The following is a 19,249-nucleotide window of genomic DNA, read 5'->3' on the forward strand; positions in this document are numbered from 1 at the left end:
AATCACTTACAAATTTGCCCTGAACCTTGCACTCTGTAGCTGGGGACTAAAAGGAAAGAGTGCTGAAAATGTTCTGTAAGCTTTATCATCTCCATATATCTCTGACTTAGGCAAATGAAATTCTGTATCCTGAACCCAAAAGGGAAGAACTCAAGAGTCACACAGAGAGCACTGCAATGATCCAGTCATGGGGAAATAGTTGTAGTCAAGTCTACAATTCAAAAATGATGTCTCAATCTGCATACCAGAACCCATGTACATATAACTGAAAACAAAAGTTTTAAGAAACTTAACACTTAACACTTAACACTTTAACTTAACACTTAAGTTGTTAACATACTCTGGTATTTTCTACTCACACTTATTAACTCTTTTTTAAATGCTGTTGGCAATGTACTGAAATGATTTCATGAACCACTAATGGGAAGTGATCTGTATTTTGAAAAATGCTGTAGTGTACTAAAAGTATTTTAAGACAAAAGCAAAGAGTTCCAAATAAGGATTACCTCTAAAGCACAGTAATCTCTATTTTGGTCAATTATCAAAACACTAACCTCTAGGAGTTAATGATGTCTGCTTCTCAACTTCTGCTTGCTGTCTCACATTAGCTGGGATATTATTATATATTCTCTTATAATGATTGTATACAGCAACTGAAAGCACCTTCTTAGCAAATGACTGGCCAACAACATACTTGTCGAGGTAGTTATAAATCTGAAAAATGATTAGATATGAACAACTTACTATGAGCTATCACAAAATATGCACATTAAAGTTACATACTGAGCACACTTTTTTTTTTTTTTTTGGCTGTACCGTGCAGCACGCGGAACTTCCCCTACCAGGGATTGAACCTGTGCCCCCTGCAGTGGAAGCATGGAGTCTTAACCACTGGACCAACGGGGAAGTCCTATACTGAGCACATTTACTTACAGTTTTAAATTTGAACAAATATTCTCATCCAAAACAAAATGCCACGACTTCCCTGGTGGCGCAATAGTTAAGAATCTGCCTACCAATACAGGGGACATGGGTTCAATGCCTGGTCCAGGAAGATTCCACATGCCGCGGAGCAACTAAGCCCGTGCACCACAACTACTGAAGCCCGCGCGCCCTAGAGCCTGTGTTCCACAACTACTGAGCCCGCGCACTGCAACTACTGAAGCCCGTGCACCTAGAGCTCATGCTCCGCAACAAGAGAAGCCACCATAAATGAGAAGCCCCTGCACCGCAGTGAAGAGTAGCCCCCGCTCGCCACAGCTAGAGAAAGCCCACCACGCGCAGCAACGAGGACCCAACACAGCCATAAATAAATAAATAAACAAACGAATGAATGTTTGCTCCCTTTAGGTTTACAAACAAAACAAAACAAATTGCAAGGGGCATGACACATTACGTAGCAATGATTCAGAGGCCCCAAACTTAAAAGGAACAAAACACAATTCTTTTGTTCTCTAGCTTAACAAAGTATCCCTGTACTCTTCTAGTGCTATGCCAGTTTCTATTCTATAAACAATGTCACTGATCCTAATTTTTGAAAGTTAATATTAAAGTCAATTAGAATACCTACACTTGCCACCATGGGTCTAAAGCTATCATCATTAATGTAAATCATTTTTAAAAATCCTTTTTACATGTCTCTCAATAATATGAATAATATTCTTCACAAAGACAACATATTATAAAACTAACCTTTTCAAAATAGGCATTATATAATCAAAGACCATTATACCACCAGTATCAATGTGTTTTAATGCTCATAAACATTTAGCTTCTTCTTAGATATTAACTTTAAAGCTATGCTTTTATCTAAATGGCAATCTAAAAGCCTTATTCTTGGTAGAAACTAAAGCTCTAGATGAAACTTGGATACTGCCAAGAGCTTAGCACCTGGGATAAATTATTTCAGCTTTTAGAAACAGAAATTAACTGTTAATATTCACTAACTCCTGAAAATAGTTATTTTCTAGAACTTTATTCTCTAGAACTTTGACTCAGATGTTTGAAGTCTACACAAATTAGAGGGGAACATAAAGCTTAACAGCTATATTTTCCATTACTTCATTTATTTTTACATGACAAATTCTATAGTCGTTGGCCATATGTATTTTATTACGGTTTTTAAAAATCATCATTCCTTAAAAATTATACCCATGATTTATTAAACCTGCCATAGCACACTTGCAGAGACAAATGCACTGGTACCTAAAAAGTAGAAGAAAGCTAAACCGAAGCAGAGGGTGACAAATGATGTAAGTGTGCAAACATCTGAGATATGGCCAGAACAGAGGGCACACAGCCCAGAGCAGGGCTCCTCCTTCTCAGAAAGTGTACGCCAAGTACCCAATGAAGCTGGTGGTACACTCTGCTGTGTTTCACATGGCCAAATCACAATCCATCTGAGACTCCTAGGAAGAGCCCACACCACAAAAGTCACAGTGCTATACAGGAGAGCCCTGGCACATTGGTCAGGAAAAAATTACTTGCTTCCACTGTTAGCCCGAGGCTGTTTTACCATAAAGTAGATTAACTTAAGGGGGAAAAACTGCAGGCTGGTGTTATTTAGGGGCCCAAACTAACAAAAATAAATCCCCAGCTGCTCTATTTTAAGGATATCATTTTAGATTAACTCAGCATTAACACTACTTTAATAATCATCAACTATATTTCATTGCTACGAATACAGTAATCATGACATGGGAAAACAGCAATGGATTCCATACCTGAATTTCAAGTATCAAATATCAGTAACAATTTAGCCAGGTATAGTCCATATTAAGAACTTATAACACTTGTTTAGATACTAGTATTAAGATTCAATATAAACTGGAGGGAGGGGAGCAATGAAATGTTTTCAAGATAAAGTGCTTATAAGACTGAACTAAGACCTATACCTTTTTGGGGGGAGGAGGTGGTTTCTGTTGGAATGCCAATTTTACAGCTTCTGCTGCTGATTCAGGTTCTTTAATTATGCTTTTCTTTGAGTCTGCTTCTGATAGCACAACAAAAAAATGATGACATTTTTCACACTTCACAAAGCGGGTGGATGCTGTAAAAGGACAGAGAAAAATAATTCAAATAGTGTTTAACCTTAAAGACTCATTGAAATTGAAACCTACATACTTGACAAAAATGCTTGTAGTTCACTCCACTAGCCACAACAAACAGCCTAGTTTATACCTAAAATAGATGATAAAGATGAGTTCAGTAAACTACACTTTGTTCATTTTAACTAGGTTCTTTCATTTTGTGATAGACTGCATCTAGAGAAAAGATCAGTTGAAATGATTTCGACTTCTCCATTCGCTAAAGTTTTTTTTTTTGGCCGCACCACACTGCTTGCAAGATCTTAGTTCCCCAACCAAGGATTGAACCCGGGCCCTCGGCAGTCAAAGCGGGGAGTCAGGGACTTCCCTGGTGGTGTAGTGGTTAAGAATCCACCTGCCAATGTAGGAAACACATGTTCGATCCCTGGTCCGGGAAGATTCCACATGCCGCGGAGCAATTAAGCCTGTGTGCCACAACTACTGAGCCTGCACTCTAAAGCCCGCAAGCCACAACTACTGAGCCCACACACCACAACTACTGAAGGCCGCGCACCTACAGCCCATGCTCCGCAACAAGAGAAGCCACCGCGATGAGAAGCCTGCACACCGCAACGAAGAGTAGCCCCCGCTCGCATGGTAGAGAATCCCATACAGACTATTAACAGATACAGAGCAAAAGGTACACAGGAATTAGTTACATGTTGGTAGGTCTAGGTATACATTTTTATGTTACCTTTGTGTAACCTAACTAGACAGGTAAAAAGAATTTTTAAAACCATGGGAATCCCTGTCCTTTGGGAATATTATAACTACCTATCCATACATTACAAGAAAAACTGCACTGGCAAGCACACCTCAATCTTCACAAAATAATCTAAATTTTTAAAAAATAGACAATTCTGCATTTAAAAAATAAATTTAACTATTAATTCAGCCAATTTAATTCTTACGTGTCTGTTCTTAAACACAAGGCCAAACAAAAATACATTCTGGATAAATTCTAGCCACAAATTTTAAACTAGATTAGGGGTCATTTGTGTATTCCATTTATCAATCACCTAGTAAGTGCTTCCCTAAAAAAAAAGATCAAGCTATACCAAGTACCTCTGATTAACACAAGCCCAAACACGTTATCACCATCTCCCATCAGTGGGAAAGACAGTGGCTTTAGTTTAGGATAAGGCACCAGTAAACAGGGGAAGGATTAAAGGGCAGAGAAGCCGCTAATCTAGTTCAGGCTGTGTGACAGAAAAATCTGGCCTGAGAACACAAGAACAAAGTATTTCTCTGAAGATACTAGGTGAAAGGGAAAGAGAAACACTGACAAATAACATTCCTCTCTGCTTACTGTTTGAAGGGTTGCTTAAATTCTACCTGAATACTTGCAATACAGTTTTACACTGAAACATGTTCAACATATACCCAAGTTCAAGGATTCGATTTTATTTATCAAAATGCTATTTCAAAAAAACAAACAAATAAACAAGCATTGTAATGCATATTTTTTACTCCTAAAAACAAGGGGCAAAATCTGATTTTGTTAAATCATCAGAGGATAAATAAACCTCCTTCCTTTAAATGATTACTACAGGTATCCTATATTCCTTTATAAACAGAATACTGATTCCAGTAAACATGCTTGTATAATATACCCACGACAGAAGAAAGACTACCTTAGTAAAACCTTTTTCAGGATATTTGCTTAAATGAAAGTTCTTCATGATTTTGAAAAAGTTTCAGGGTCAAACATAAAATCTCCAAACCACTGCAGGAAAGTTTATTCTTAACCTATGAGAAATGTAATTACAGTAAGCCTTCAGAAAGTATTATATACATAAAAATAAAAACCAAAGGCTCTACCCAAAAGCAAAACATGCACTATGACTCTGTTTAAATGAAGTATAAGAACAGGCAAAACCAATCTCTAGCGATGGAGGTCAAGGTAGTAGTTGCCTTGGGGAAAGAGAGGTTAGTGACTAGGAAAGAACAAGAGGGAGCCTTCTGGGGTGTGGGACTATTTGACATGTAAATCCATCAAACTGTGCATTTAGAATCCATGCACTTTCTTTCCTTTTCTGTAAAGAAATTATATCTCAATTTTCTCTTAAGTTAAAATAAAAAAGAAATAAAGACCAAAAAACAGAAACAAACAAACAAAAAACAACTAAAAGCTCTACCTTAAATAAAAGTAGGGATGCTATTCATGTTTGACAGTTATTTTTTAAATGGGTAAGAAAAAACTAAAAAATATATATCATTATAATCAAGAATCTTAGATATTATTTCAATTTCTGATGATTTTCTATACATTCATAATGGTATCTATAAAAATGGCATTTTATTTCTACAGTCAGTCAAGCAAGAGTAATACCACTATAAGAAAACATAAAAATCACTACAAATATACTTGTGAGATGAAATATGTACAGCAAGATCAATGAGCTAAGAACAGTTTCTACATTAAAAAAATGACAATGAAAGTTATATGAAATTCAAATTTCAGTGTCCATATACAAAATTTTATTGGAACATAGCCATCCTCACTGTTTTACATTGTCTATGGTTGCTTCTGCACTATAACAGCAAAGAAGAAAAGTCACAACAGAGACCATATGGCCCATAAAGTCTAAAATACTTAATATTTGGCCTTTATAGTAAAAGTTTGCTGACTCCTGCTATACAGCATTTAAAAGGAAAGGAATACCCATAGAATGAGAAAAAATATTTGCACATCACGTATCTAGATAAGGGTCTAGTATTCAATATACATAAAGACCTCTTATAGCTCAACAATAAAAAGATAACCCAACTTAAAAATGGACAAAAAATTTAGTCTTTTCTCCAAAGAAGATATACAAATGGTCAATAAGCACATGAAAAGATGCTTAACATCTTTAGTCATTAGGGAAATGTAGATCACAACCATGATGAGATACCACTTCCCATCCCTATGATGGCTATAATAAAAAAAGACATAGGGCTTCCCTGGTGGCACAGTGGTTGAGAGTCCGCCTGCCGATGCAGGGGACACGGGTTCGTGCCCTGGTCCGGGAAGATCCCACATGCTGTGGAGCGGCTGGGCCCGTGAGCCGTGGCCACTGAGCCTGCGCATCCGGAGCCTGTGCTCCGTAATGGGAGAGGTCACAACGGTGAGAGGCCCGCGTACCGCAAAAAAAAAAAAAAAAAAAAAAAAAAAAACTATATTAAAAAAAAAAAAAAGACATAAATGTTGAAGAGGATGTAGAGAAATTAGAACCCTTACACATTGTTAGTGGGGTTGTAAAATGGTTGTAAAACTACCACCTCTGTAGCAGTTCCTTAAAAAGCTAAACAAAGTTAACATTTCACCCAGCAATTCCATTCCTAAGCATATACCCAAGAGAAGTAAAAACATAAGTACACACAAAAACTTGTAAACAAATGTTCACAGTAGCATTATTCATTCATAATGTCCAACAAGCAGAAACAACTCTCAAATGTCCATCAACTGATGAATGGATAAACAATGGAAATACTATTCAGCCATAAAAAGCAATGAAGTACTGATACATAATACAACACTGATCAACCGTGAAAACATGCTAAGTAAAAAAAGCCAGATATAAAAAGTCACATAATGTATAATTCTATTTATATGAAATATCCAGAATAGACATATCCATAGAGACCACAAGTAGGTTAATGGTTGCCAAGGCTGGGAGGGGAAGAGGTGGAAAGTGACTGCTAAGGGTTATGGGGTTTCTTTTGGGGGTGATATAAATATTCAGGAATTAGATACTGGTGATGACTGTACAACTTCATGGATATACTAAAAATTCCTGAAATGTATACTTTAAAAGGGTGAATTGTATGGTATGTGAATAATAATAGCTCAATAAAAAATTAAAATTTAAAAGAAAGAACTTGTATGTATTAACACACAAAGCTCTCAAAACACTGCTGAGTTGGGAAAAAAAACAATTTGCAGAAACATGAACAATATGAAACCATTTATGCTTTTTAAAAGTTATGTGTTCAATGAAGACATATTACAGAAATATATCTTTAGCATTATCTATAATGCTCTACTTTTTTTTTTACAAAGGGAGATATACATATGTATTCCTCGGGTAATTAAAAATAATTTAAAAGGACAAAAAAAGTAGACACTTAAACAGGCCATTCACAAAAGAATTACAAGTGACTAAGAAGCACATAAAAGAATAAAAACAAAAACAAACAAAAAGCACATAAAAAGATGTTTATGAACTAATAACTAATAAATGCAGATTCAAACAAAATGAATAACCCACGTTCAAACAACATTCTTTAGAACCAGGATGATCCAATTTTCAGTGAGTAGACACAGAAGATCCTCAGCATTCAAAAGGGATACATTCTGGAGAGACTTTTATTATGGGCCAGCAAAACCAAGGAAGAGGGCCTCACTGTTGGGGATTCTTTCTTCTATGCAGTACAGCTCCAGAGGAAAGGGACAGTATCATGCTCATCTGTGTATTTCCTGGGCCTAGCAGTGTCTGACTCAACAGATGCTTTGTAAGAATGTACTCTTGTTTTACTCTTTTCTTCCATATTCTCTACTCCCACATCTCCCTCCCTAATTATAATTCCCAAAGGAAACAGCCTTGAGTTGATTAGATAACACTAAAGTATAGTGTTTTTTATCTAGATAATCTCTAGGGAAGGTGGGAATCTGTACGTTAACAATCACCTTCAGTGATTAATACAACCTGGAAAGTTATGAAAACACTGTATAAAAAGAAAAATTTAATCTCAAGAGGAGCTAGTTTATCCCTAAAGAATTCCAGTTGGTACAAAGGACAGGAACTTCTGAATAGGAAAGGAATTTCTGAATAAGAAGTCTTCACTGCTCTATAACCTTGGATGAATTACTTAAACTTAATTTTAGCTACTTCATTTATAAAAATGAGGATATTCCCTGTTTTGGCAAAAATAAGATGGTGAGAATAAAATTATACATACTGACATTTATTAAATGTTAGTTTCTTTCCTTTTCTATTCTAGGAAATCATTTTTAGAGTAGAATTATAGGTCTATAAAGGTTGAAATCTTTCTTTGGGGAAAAAAATGGAAATTTTCTTGATTAAAACATGTAATATGACACTGCCAGTATGAACTGAGCAATCCTCAGACATTTTGGAATTTTACTATATGACACCAATGTGTTAAAAGTAAATGTTATTTAGAAGTTATATCATCCAATTCTACCACTTTCATTTTATGTTGCAATCCAAATTAATTTTCATTCATACTGATTCTTCTCTTTGATCTCTTACTAGGCAAAGCCACAAAGAGAACCTCATATAGAATGGTACCACTTTAAAGGTCTTTCCAAAATTGTAAAGATATGCTACATGTAATACATTTTCATATAGTGGCCAATTAATATTAATGATAGATGTGAAAATGTAACTGAAGTCTCAATATTTGAGTTAGAATATAGAGAATCCTCTCTAGTTAATCATCAGAAACTGAAACTTCTGCCAAGCCTGACCATCAATCTTTTCACAATTGGATAGTATAGCAGGTACCATGGTAGTGCAAAGTAATTTACTCTTGAGTCATTACCATCAACTCTAATCATGTAGGAAATGATTTATCTGATTCATTAAATAAAATATCAGCAGTAGCATCTCTGCATTTCAGAAATAGTTACTGACACTAACAGCAAAAATAGGACTATTGGGGCTTCCCTGGTGGCGCAGTGGTTGGGAGTCCGCCTGCCGATGCAGGGGACACGGGTTCGTGCCCCGGTCCGGGAGGATCCCACGTGCCACCGAGTGGCTGGGCCCGTGAGCCATGGCCGCTGAGCCTGCGCGTCTGGAGCCTGTGCTCCGCAACGGGAGAGGCCGCAGCAGTGAGAGGCCCGCGTACCACAAAAAAAAAAAAAAAAAAAAAAAAAAAATAGGACTATTGATGTCTTCCTTCTCTTAGTGTCTGAATCACTGATAATTATCAGACACTTCCTAGAACTGAGGACTTAGCACCTCTGGTAAGTACTCAGAAAGGGAAAATACCTTAATATTTGAATAACTGACAATCTCCAGCTATATGAGATGCTTAATAGGTATCTGAAGAACAAATACAGAATAAATAAGCCTTGCTTCTTCTACAGCTTAATGGTTACATACATGAAAAGCCACAAAATCCAAATTTAAAATAAACACAGGTAAGCAAAATAAAGAAGCAAAGAGGGCTTCCCTGGTGGCGCAGTGGTTGAGAGTCTGCCTGCCGATGCAGGGGACATGGGTTCGTGCCCCGGTCCAGGAGGATCCCACATGCTGCAGAGCGGCTGGGCCCGTGAGCCATGGCCACTGAGCCTGTGTGCCCAGAGCGGGAGAGGCCACAACAGTGAGAGGCCCATGTACGGCAAAAAAAAAAAAAGAGAGAGAAAAAAAAAAGAAGCAAAGAGTTTTCTTAAATTACCTTATACCACAGTGCAAAGCATTACTAGTCCAGGAGATTTTTAGTATTCGGTGAACGTAAAAGACTAACGTAAGTTCAGGAAGAAAATAATTCTAGTTTATATAATGTATGTATTTATAATGTATATGTTTATACAATGTATATAATGCAAGTAACGACTTACAGAAAAGGCAGGGAAAAAGAAGAACAATAGAAGAATACTTACACACAAAGGTCTCTACGTGTGTGCACAAGTCTCCACATTTAGGACAGCGAAGCTGGTTTCCACCTTTCCCAGAATTCCCAGAGCCTGACTTCTTACTGCTTCCCTCACTTGCTGATTTCTAACGTTGTGGAAGACAAAAAAAAAAAGGAAGAGTCAATTATTACTTTCAGGCAACCACCATGTAACTTAAGTATAAACAATATTGTTTGTAATCTTATAATGTTTACAATTTTTAGAATGGAATTATTAGTATAATTTATATCTCTATTGTCACTGGTGTAAAAACAATAAAATCAGTTCTAGTAAACACATATATTTACTGCACTCCTTCTTTACATGGTATGTGCCAGCATGTATAATTAGCTTTTCTGCAATGACAATCAATAAACACTACGGGAAAAAAATCAATAAGCACTAGTAAATTAAAAAAAGTTACTATAGGTAAAAAACTACATTTCAATGAAATTGAATCAGGAGTTATTATCTTGGCAAGTAGTGACTCAACTTTCTTGAATCTAACTTTTATCATCTCTAAAATGGGGATAATTTCACCTACTTTAGAGGGTCATTGTTAGGATTAAGTGTGGATATGAAAGCACCTAGCATTTTGTCTCACATATATTAATAACTCAAGTGTTGTCAAATTCACATAATAAAAAAAAATGATAACTCACTGACCTAATACAATCACCAATCATCTACTTGCTAGCTACAGAGTAGCCTAACATTAAGTCATACAGATATCTAAGATTTTGAGGTAGAGGATGAAGTAAGGTTTATACTATCATGAGTTGTAAGAACTGTGTGGAAGCAGAAAATGATGGTTATTCCCAATCCAACCAACCATGAGACTGACTACATAGATTATTTTTTTTATTGGAGTATAATTCCTTTAGAATGTTGTGTTAGTTTCTGCTGTACAATGAAATGAATCAGTTATATATATACATATACCCCCTCCCTCTTGGACCTCCCTCCCACCCTCCTCCATCTCACCCATCTAGGTGGTCACAGAACACTGAGCTGAGCTTCCTGTGCTTTACAGAATGTTCCCACTAGCTATCTATTTTATGCATAGTAGTGTATACACGTCAATCCTAATCTCCCAATTCGTCCCTCCCTCCTCTTCCCTGCCTGTGTCCACATGTCCGTTCTCTACGCCTTAATGAAGCTTCTTTACTGCTTTGGGGTGTTAGAAATTTCAGCTACTGCTTACTAAGTGCAATGCTTATCAAACTATTTTATGGCTCAGACCGATAACACAAAATAAAAACATGTAGGGACTTCCCTGGTGGCACAGTGGTTAGAATCCGCCTGCCAACGCAGGGGATACGGGTTCAATCCCTGGTCCAGGAAGATCCCACGTGCCGTGGAGCAACTAAGCCCGTGTGCCACAAGTTCGGATGCACTCTAGAGCTCAACTACTGAGCACAAGCCACAACTACTGAAGCCCGTACAACTAGTGCCTGTGCTCCGCAACAAGAGAAGCCACCGCAATGAGAAGCTCACGCACCGCAAACAAAAGTAGCCCCCACTTGCTGCAACCAGAGAAAGCCCACGCGCAGCAACAAAGACGCAATGCAGCCAAAAAATAAATAAGTAAATAAATTTATTTTTTTTAAATATGTAAAATTCTTCACATCATTTTATATATTTCACATTTCCTACAGAAAACATACAAACCAATGAAATACAGAGTAGTAGTATTATATTTAATTGTTTAAATGAGGGAACTCAAATATGTGTATAGATGCCAATAAAGATAAAATACCTTATTTCCATCTCCAGAGCCATCTTTACTCATCCCATCTTTTGAAGCAAAGTATGCTGGTGTTTCTGTAAAGGCTCTAAAAGGAGCTCTTCGTAGAAGCTGAGTTTCAAAGGTCCCAAGCCTTCCTAAAACTGGTATATGAATGCGACCACAAGAAATACCTGAAAATACAATGAAATTTAGTCTACACATCAAATATTAACACACCTTCAATAAGTCCCCTGGGGACAAAAATCCCTCAAGCATAAAGGAGGTTGAAAAAGCTATAGTCTTCACAGCAGTAGTACAAACCGGTGACACCATCTTCAAAAACTGGCCCGACCTGTGCTTTGGAAGTAAGGAAAGACCACCCAGGTCATAACAATGAATGGCTCTTTCAAAGTGTGAAAAATAAGCAGTTCAACATCTGCCTCACCTGTAGGGGAAAAAGGCCATTTATGTCCTATATTCTTATACTTCTTATACTATTTCTACCAATGAGAATAAACAATTGACATGAACTCATCTGTCTCTTTGGTTATATGGGGGTAATATCTGCAACAATGGCAACAAATTTCAAATGTTCTTTTAAAAGTTATGTGCTATTCATTAAATCATGTTTTAATAAAATATTTCAATCCTATAGAAAAGAGAAATATATTTCAATAAAAAAATATTGTGTAACCACCATCCAGCTTTCAAACATTTTAACCTTTTGCCATATTTGAAGTTAATTCTTAAAAAAGACATAGGTTAATCACTGACTTATTTGGCAAACTTTTTCTGTAAAAGACGAGGATAGTAAGTATTTTCAGCTTTGTGGGCCATATATGTAGTCTCAATCTCATTAATTCTCCCTGTAACATGAAAGCAAGTTTAAACAATATGTAAACACATGGGTGTGGCTGGATTTGTTCCATGGGGCCACTGTTTGCTGACTCCTGCTTTTTTCCATATAAATACGAAACAGGCCTCCGAATAAATTATAGTCAATGGCAAAAGAGCCATACTCCCATAAGGCAGCATTTCCCAAGCTGGTCTTTAAAAGACTGTTCCCTACACAAGAAAACTGAATGGTCATACAATAGGTTAAACAAAATTCCATAGACTTCAGTACACTAGAGCTATTCAGAATCTTGCATAAGCTATAATGTACATTAATGAATCCCCAAAAAGGAAGTTTCCCAGCAGAGTGCTATTAGGAGGTAATAAACAACCAAGGGGTTAACACTTAGATAAATTTAAGAAACTGATTTTCCCTCCCTCATTTTATTCCCTGCAAAATTCACAACTCAGGACTTAAATTTTCATTCCCACACCTGTTAGGGCTTTTAAAAGATCATGCACACATGTATATATTGTATCCAAATGCAAAAACTGGTTTAAAATTATGTAGGGCTTCCCTGGTGGCACAGTGGTTGAGAGTCTGCCTGCCGATGCAGGGGACGCGGGTTTGTGCCCCGGTCTGGGAAGATCCCACATGCCACGGAGCGGGTGGGCCCGTGAGCCATGGTCGCTGAGCCTGCGCGTCCGAAGCTTGTGCTCCCCAAAGGGAGAGGCCACAACAGTGAGAGGCCCGTGTACCGCAAAAAAAAAAAAAATTATGTACATCAAACAATTCAAAACCAAATGCTTAATTATATAACTCTTTTTTTAACGACTCCCATTTTCCAACACAATTTTGTACACTGTTAGAACTAGTTTCTTTACTGTTAGAACTAGTTTCTTTACTTATCACCATAGGCCATCTCCAGTTACATGAAGTACTAAAATGAACCCACCAAACTACTCAGGAAAGATACAAGTAAGAGGAAACAAATTTTCTCATTTCTATATAAATTCACAAAGAACACCAAAAAAGGATTATGACATCCCAGTCCCTAACCCAAAGAGTGTAAAATTTTGCTTAACACTATTAAGCTTGACTATTAATAAGGAAAAAAAAAAACCAACTACATTTGATGTTTTCCTTCTAAGAAACATCTTCAAAAGACATTTCAAATTTTCTCTGTAACATTTCCATTTTCTGCAGTAAATTATGTTAGCTATTACTCTCTCATTAGAATGAGATCTAAGGTAGTTTATGAAATTTAAGCTAAACATTAATGTTTTTCCAAGGACATAATATGACTTAAAGACTATGTCAATCTAAAAAGCAAGTCTAGAAAAAGTCATGGAGGAGAGGGATAGATGAAATCAAGAATGCAGAAAGTTGAATGCACCTTGACGCTGGGTGACAGGTATTTTGGGGTTCAGTGTTCTATTTTGTGTGTGCTTGAAAACATCCATTATAAGTTAATATGAAAGGTAGCATAATACAGTAATTTATTATAATCTATGTAACAAGGGTAACTTTTTTATTGAACCTTTATGATGTATTCACAAAGAAAACTACAATTGTAACAAGCTTTATGTGAGGCTATTTGTACTTGGATGTTTAGATCCAAACAGCCCTGAAGTATCAGATAGAGTGTATTATTTCCCACTTACAATACATCTTTTAAAATAGTATTTAACAATTTACAATATCTAGTATTATTAGAAAATAAGCTGAAAGGAAATTATCTTTGGGAATTTAAGAGAGATAAAAATTATGAACATGATCCTTTTAAAATCTACTTGAATAGAAAGAAAAAGTGTCCTTCACCTTAAATAATTTATCAAGTAACATATGAAACCAAGGCAACCATACAGTCACCACAGAAAATACTATCTGAGAAACATGTTCATATCATTTAAAAATCTAAATTTAAGAATTTCTTTGCTGGCCCTGATGGTATGGTACTGGAGAGCTGTTTTAATATTCTACTGATATAATCTAAGGGCTACACCAACAAGATGCTGTAAATACTAAACCTCTGGGTCTCAAACTTGGGCATGCATTAGAATCACCTGGAGAACTTGTTAAACCACAGGCTGGAGGGGATTCTCCCTGGTTCTGATTCAGAAGGTATGAGGTGGGACCCAAGAATGCATTTCTAACAAGTTCCCAGATGATGCTGATGCTGCTGGTTTGAGGACCCCACTTTTTAAAACCACTGTACAAAACGATTTAAATGATCAGTCATTCACCAATCATATAAAATCCTCACAGAAATTATTGCAGCAACCCAATCAGTTTTTAACCCTTTTTTGTGCCCTCTGGCAGTCTGGTAAAGCCTATTCAGAATGTTTTTAAATGTACAGAATAAAATACATAACAAAGGAAACCAATTATCCTCAAGTAGTTATCAAAATATTTTTAAAATATTCTTTTTTTAACATCTTTATTGGAGTATAATTGCTTTACAATGGTGTGTTAGTTTCTGCTTTATAACAAAGTGAATCAGTTATACATATACATATGTCCCCTTATCTCTTCCCTCTTGCATCTCCCTCCCTCCCACCCCTCTAGGTGGTCACAAAGCACGAGCTGATCTCCCAGTGCTGTGCGGCTGCTTCCCACTAGCTATCTATTTTACATTTGGTAGTGTATATATGTCCATGCCACTCTCTCACTTTGTCCCAGCTTACCCTCCCCCCCCCCCCATATCCTCAAGTCCATTCCCTAGTAGGTCAGTGTCTTTATTCCCGTTTTGCCCCTAGGTTCTTCATGACCACTTTTTTTTTTTTAGATTCCATATATACGTGTTAGCATACGGTATTTGTTTTTCTCTTTAAAAATATTCTTCTTAACTAACAAAATTAAATAAGATCTAACAGCTTTTAATGTAACTACCATGATTTCAAAGTAGTGGAAAGTATAAACAATATTTTGAAATACGAGTAATGTAATGTGATATGAAAATATCTGTGTTTGATTGGTGACAAATCCACAGGTATTGCTAATACTACTGTGGTTTGCTGCCTACATTCGTAATTGAAGGAAATGCTATATTTCACTCAGATTAGTGAAAATAAAGTTCAAATAACCTCTGAATTCTATCCCTGGGCCCTTTGGAAGCCTGTGAACCGAGGTGAAAAACCCCTAAAAGCCAAAAAGGGAAGTATTTATGGGAAGTATATTTCGAAAGAGTACTTGGCAGCAATGACAGAAGACAGTCAAGTTAAACTCCTTACAAAACTCTGTCATAAGGATAAAGCTTTGAGTTTCAGAGCAGTTTTTTTTTAAAAATATATATTAGAATAAGGCACAATGATTTTAGGGCTATTAAGAACTTGGAGGGTAATTTATTCAATTTCTAAATACTTGACTTCCTATATTCAATCTTGAACTAAGCATTCTCCAAAAACATACAAATGATTCAGCTTAAAAGATTAACCGATCTTTAATTTGCATTTTAGAAATAGAGCAAAAGAACTAATTAAAATTTAAAACTATATTTGTAGTGACAATATTTTAAGTGTATAACAACTGATGAAACGGCAAATTAAGTTAAATGCTCTCTTGAACACCAGTCCTCTAACCTCCAACACAAATTGGAAACAAAATTCAACAAAAACTCGCAAACAATGCTGGCAACTTAGTAGATGCTTATTGCTTTTAATAATCTCAAATTTTTATTTTATGCCCAAGTTATTACTTCAGGAATACTGCATACTTCTTAATAAAGAAAAATAACATCACTCCTATGATAGCTTTCCTCAAGTTTAAAAACGTTTGATAGGTTTTCACTAAAACTACTAGTCTGCTGGTCTGAAGATGAACATGCCCAAGAAAAGAGAAATGTTGATTAGGAAATAGTGTGCTATTGTAGAAATAAAGATGCTCTATCATTTACTCACTTTGTCATATTAATTTGTATTGGATTTAACTACGAGAGGGGGAGGGGGGAGGGGGGAGAGGGAGAGAGAGAGAGAGAGAGAGAGAGAGAATTAAAATATAGCTAAAAAAAATTATAGATGCCCACCAACATGTTTGAGCATCTTCAAATCTTCATTTACACCCTCATGAGGTGACACCCTGAGTTACACAGGAGCACACAATTCTCACAGCCAAATTCAAACCAAGTACTGTCACTCAGAATTTTTTAAATGGAATCAAACATTTCTGAATGCATATATTTAGAATGCAAACTGTTATATATGCAAAGTACATTTGAAAAAATATACATCAATATTGAAAACACCAGCAATTCAAGTAGAAAAAATATTTTAAAATTTTACTTTACTATAGGTTTCATATTCAAAGAGAATAGTGAAGAAAAACACATTAAATTGGATACACATAGCCCAACAGGAAAAGAAAACAGATCCAGTGTCTAGTATGACAATTTATCAAATTAATTTTTCAAACTACCGTTTAAAATTTTTAAAGTCTAACATGACAGATAAACCAATAGAAATAGAGAATAGCACTGTACTTCAGAGGAGCTCTGAAATCTCCCCTTTTATTCTTAATTCATTGTACAAATTTCCTGTTAGAAGACTATATTGATGAAACTATTTTTATTTGTTTAAATTATGTTGCTGAAATTCTTAACTCTGTACATAAGAATAATAAAGTAGCTAAAGTTCAACTGTGATTTTTCTATCTTTCACCTCTCTTCCTCTTTCCAAGAATTCTAAATAAAAATAACCCTCTTCAAGGTTTTTCAGGCCTTAAAAAAATACATCTTTATATTCTTGTAGACTTATGTATACTTTTAGAGTTTCTACCATGGAAAACAAACATTTTATGTAAATCCATTTGCTGTTTCATTGTCATATAAAAATATTAAATTCTATAATGATATTGGGTAATGTCTCATATTTTAGATTTAATTTACTCCTTTACAGTGAAAATTATAGTTTGGTATTTCTGAAAACCTCTAGTAAACTTGTATTAACTGAGAAACAAATAGATAATTCCTAAATAAGTCATTAGTTTTTGCTGATTTACCTAATGATAGATTTAATTTTGAAAGATGTTGTTTTGAAAAGAAAAATAAACAAATAGCTGCACACTTTCTATAACTCACAGTTTTCAGGGACAATTGATAGAGACAAAGAATGTTGTCAAAGAAGCCTTCCCTGCCCACGAAGAACACATACCTTATACAGGCCCAGAAACAATATTATTCTTTGTCTATTCCTCTAAACTCGAAGATGAGGACTTATTCACCCTTCCATCTCCAGCACCAAAGCAGGGCCTGACACATAGCAGGCCCTCAACGAATTTGTCAAATAAATGAATTTAAATATCTGTCAATTTCGAGTGTTTGCAACTCATATTCCTGGAATAGGGATGTCTACTTGTTCAGGATTAACAGTGTCCTGGGACTAAATTCACTCCTTTACATTTATGTACCATTTTACAAAATGCTTCTGCCCACACAACCTCATTGAATCCCTCTGTGAAATAAACTGTCGGAAAATAAATATTTAGTAAACTGTAAGAATTTTACAATGAAGCTAAAAATTCGGAAAAGGGAGCTTTTTTTTTCTAATCCAAAGATCATAAACTGATAATCCAAAGCAAAACGAATCTGTCTAGAAGTTAGTGATTATAACAGGATCTAGACTCTTTGTCTGCTATTCATAGATTTAGGGAAGAGAAAAATGGTTTCTTTTCCGGAATCTCTTGGCTGGGGTTGCCACTCTTTCACAGCTCCTGATAAACAGAAAGGACAGGTAAACAAGCGCCACCCTTAAAAAACTACTTGGGGCTGTCAAGTTAGGAAATCCGGCAAACGACTGACTCCCTGAGACACCTAAGCCCTTCAAAAACAATTTCTGTGGGAATTTCCATCTCTTCGGGCGCTTTGCTGCGGCCCCCGAAAAGTAGTGCGAGTCAGCTTTACGTCCCGGTGTGAGCGGCCGCACAACGACTGTGACACCGCGGCCCCCGCGCGGCCTGCGCCCGGGACGGCCCGCTCGGCGCCCCGCGGCCCCGGGGGGACCCCAACAGTGGCGGCTCCTCATCCGGGCCCTTCCCGCGGCCCACGACAGGCCCAAGGGGAACCCGGCCGGGCTCCGGAAGAGGAGCCGCAGCCAGGGGAGGCGGCAGTCACCTGCGGAGTGGGGTCTGGGGACACTTTTTAACCAACGGAGCACTGCGTGCCTCTTTCAGGGTTTCTGCGAAGCGACCACATTCTGGCCCCAAAGTCAGAGGGCCTGAAAGCGGGAGGGTGGGGGAGCCAGAGGGTTTCACTTCAAATGTGAGAACCAGCTGCTCCAGAGGTTGGCAGAGACCCATGCCACGGAGAAAGGGGGGGTTGCCAAGCGAAGCGCCGAGCACCTCCTCACATCCTCGGGGTGGGGGAGGCCTCTCGCCCTCCCCAGGGTCCCCGCCGCCCCCGGCCAGGCCACTGCTGGGTCAAGAGCTCAGGTGCGGGACTACTTCGTTACCTCTTGGCGCGGAGGCGAACGAGGAGCTGATGAGCCGCGCAGCTGTGGCGCCGCAAGTACAAGCGCCGCAGCCTGACATCTCCGCGGGGCCTAGGCTGGGGCTTCGCCCCCTGCCGCCCTCCGGGTCTCAGCAGCCGACTGCTACTCGCGGGGTTCGCTGGCTTGGCTCCGAACTCTCCTGTCGATTCTAGGCCCACTGCAGATATCACCCCCCCGGCAGCAATGCCTTTGCACTCTTCGTGCCCCACTGCCGTCTACTGAATAGACACCTAACATGCCCCCCCCCACGTTCTCCTCCCCCCGCACCCTCCCCGCCTATCGGGCCCAGGGGGGCTTGCGCGCGCCTGCGTCCTAGGCCTAGGGAGGGGGGCGTGGGCACGAGCGGCGCGTGCGTGAGACACAAACGTAGGCGAGGGGAAGGGGGCGGTGACCTGGGCGCCAATGAGCACGCTACGGCAGAAGGCCGATTTACCCCCGCCCCCACCAAATGAAGAACTACAAGTCCCGACCCACAATTCTTCCGGAAAGTCC

The 19,249-nt window shown here is 37.8% G+C and overlaps 1 protein-coding gene across 2 annotated transcripts in view; it reads right to left on the reverse strand.

Moving 5' to 3' along the window:
- The window catches only part of CLPX (caseinolytic mitochondrial matrix peptidase chaperone subunit X), a 36,103-nt gene extending 17,110 nt beyond the window's left edge, over positions 1-18,993 (reverse strand). Inside the window, exons 1-5 of one of the 2 annotated variants that reach the window (XM_033851824.2) lie at positions 18,719-18,993; positions 11,471-11,631; positions 9,700-9,817; positions 2,895-3,049; positions 555-714 (exon numbers count right to left, since the gene is read on the reverse strand). In XM_033851824.2, the coding sequence (XP_033707715.1) occupies positions 555-714; positions 2,895-3,049; positions 9,700-9,817; positions 11,471-11,631; positions 18,719-18,797 (673 nt within the window). In that variant the 5' untranslated portion in view covers positions 18,798-18,993. The remainder of the gene's footprint in view (positions 1-554; positions 715-2,894; positions 3,050-9,699; positions 9,818-11,470; positions 11,632-18,718) is intronic. The other variant, XM_004320987.4, reaches the window with a different exon arrangement.
- Positions 18,994-19,249: the final 256 nt, after the last annotated feature.

This window comes from Tursiops truncatus, chromosome 2, assembly GCF_011762595.2.
Source record: "Tursiops truncatus isolate mTurTru1 chromosome 2, mTurTru1.mat.Y, whole genome shotgun sequence".
NCBI classification, from domain to species: Eukaryota; Metazoa; Chordata; class Mammalia; order Artiodactyla; family Delphinidae; genus Tursiops; species Tursiops truncatus.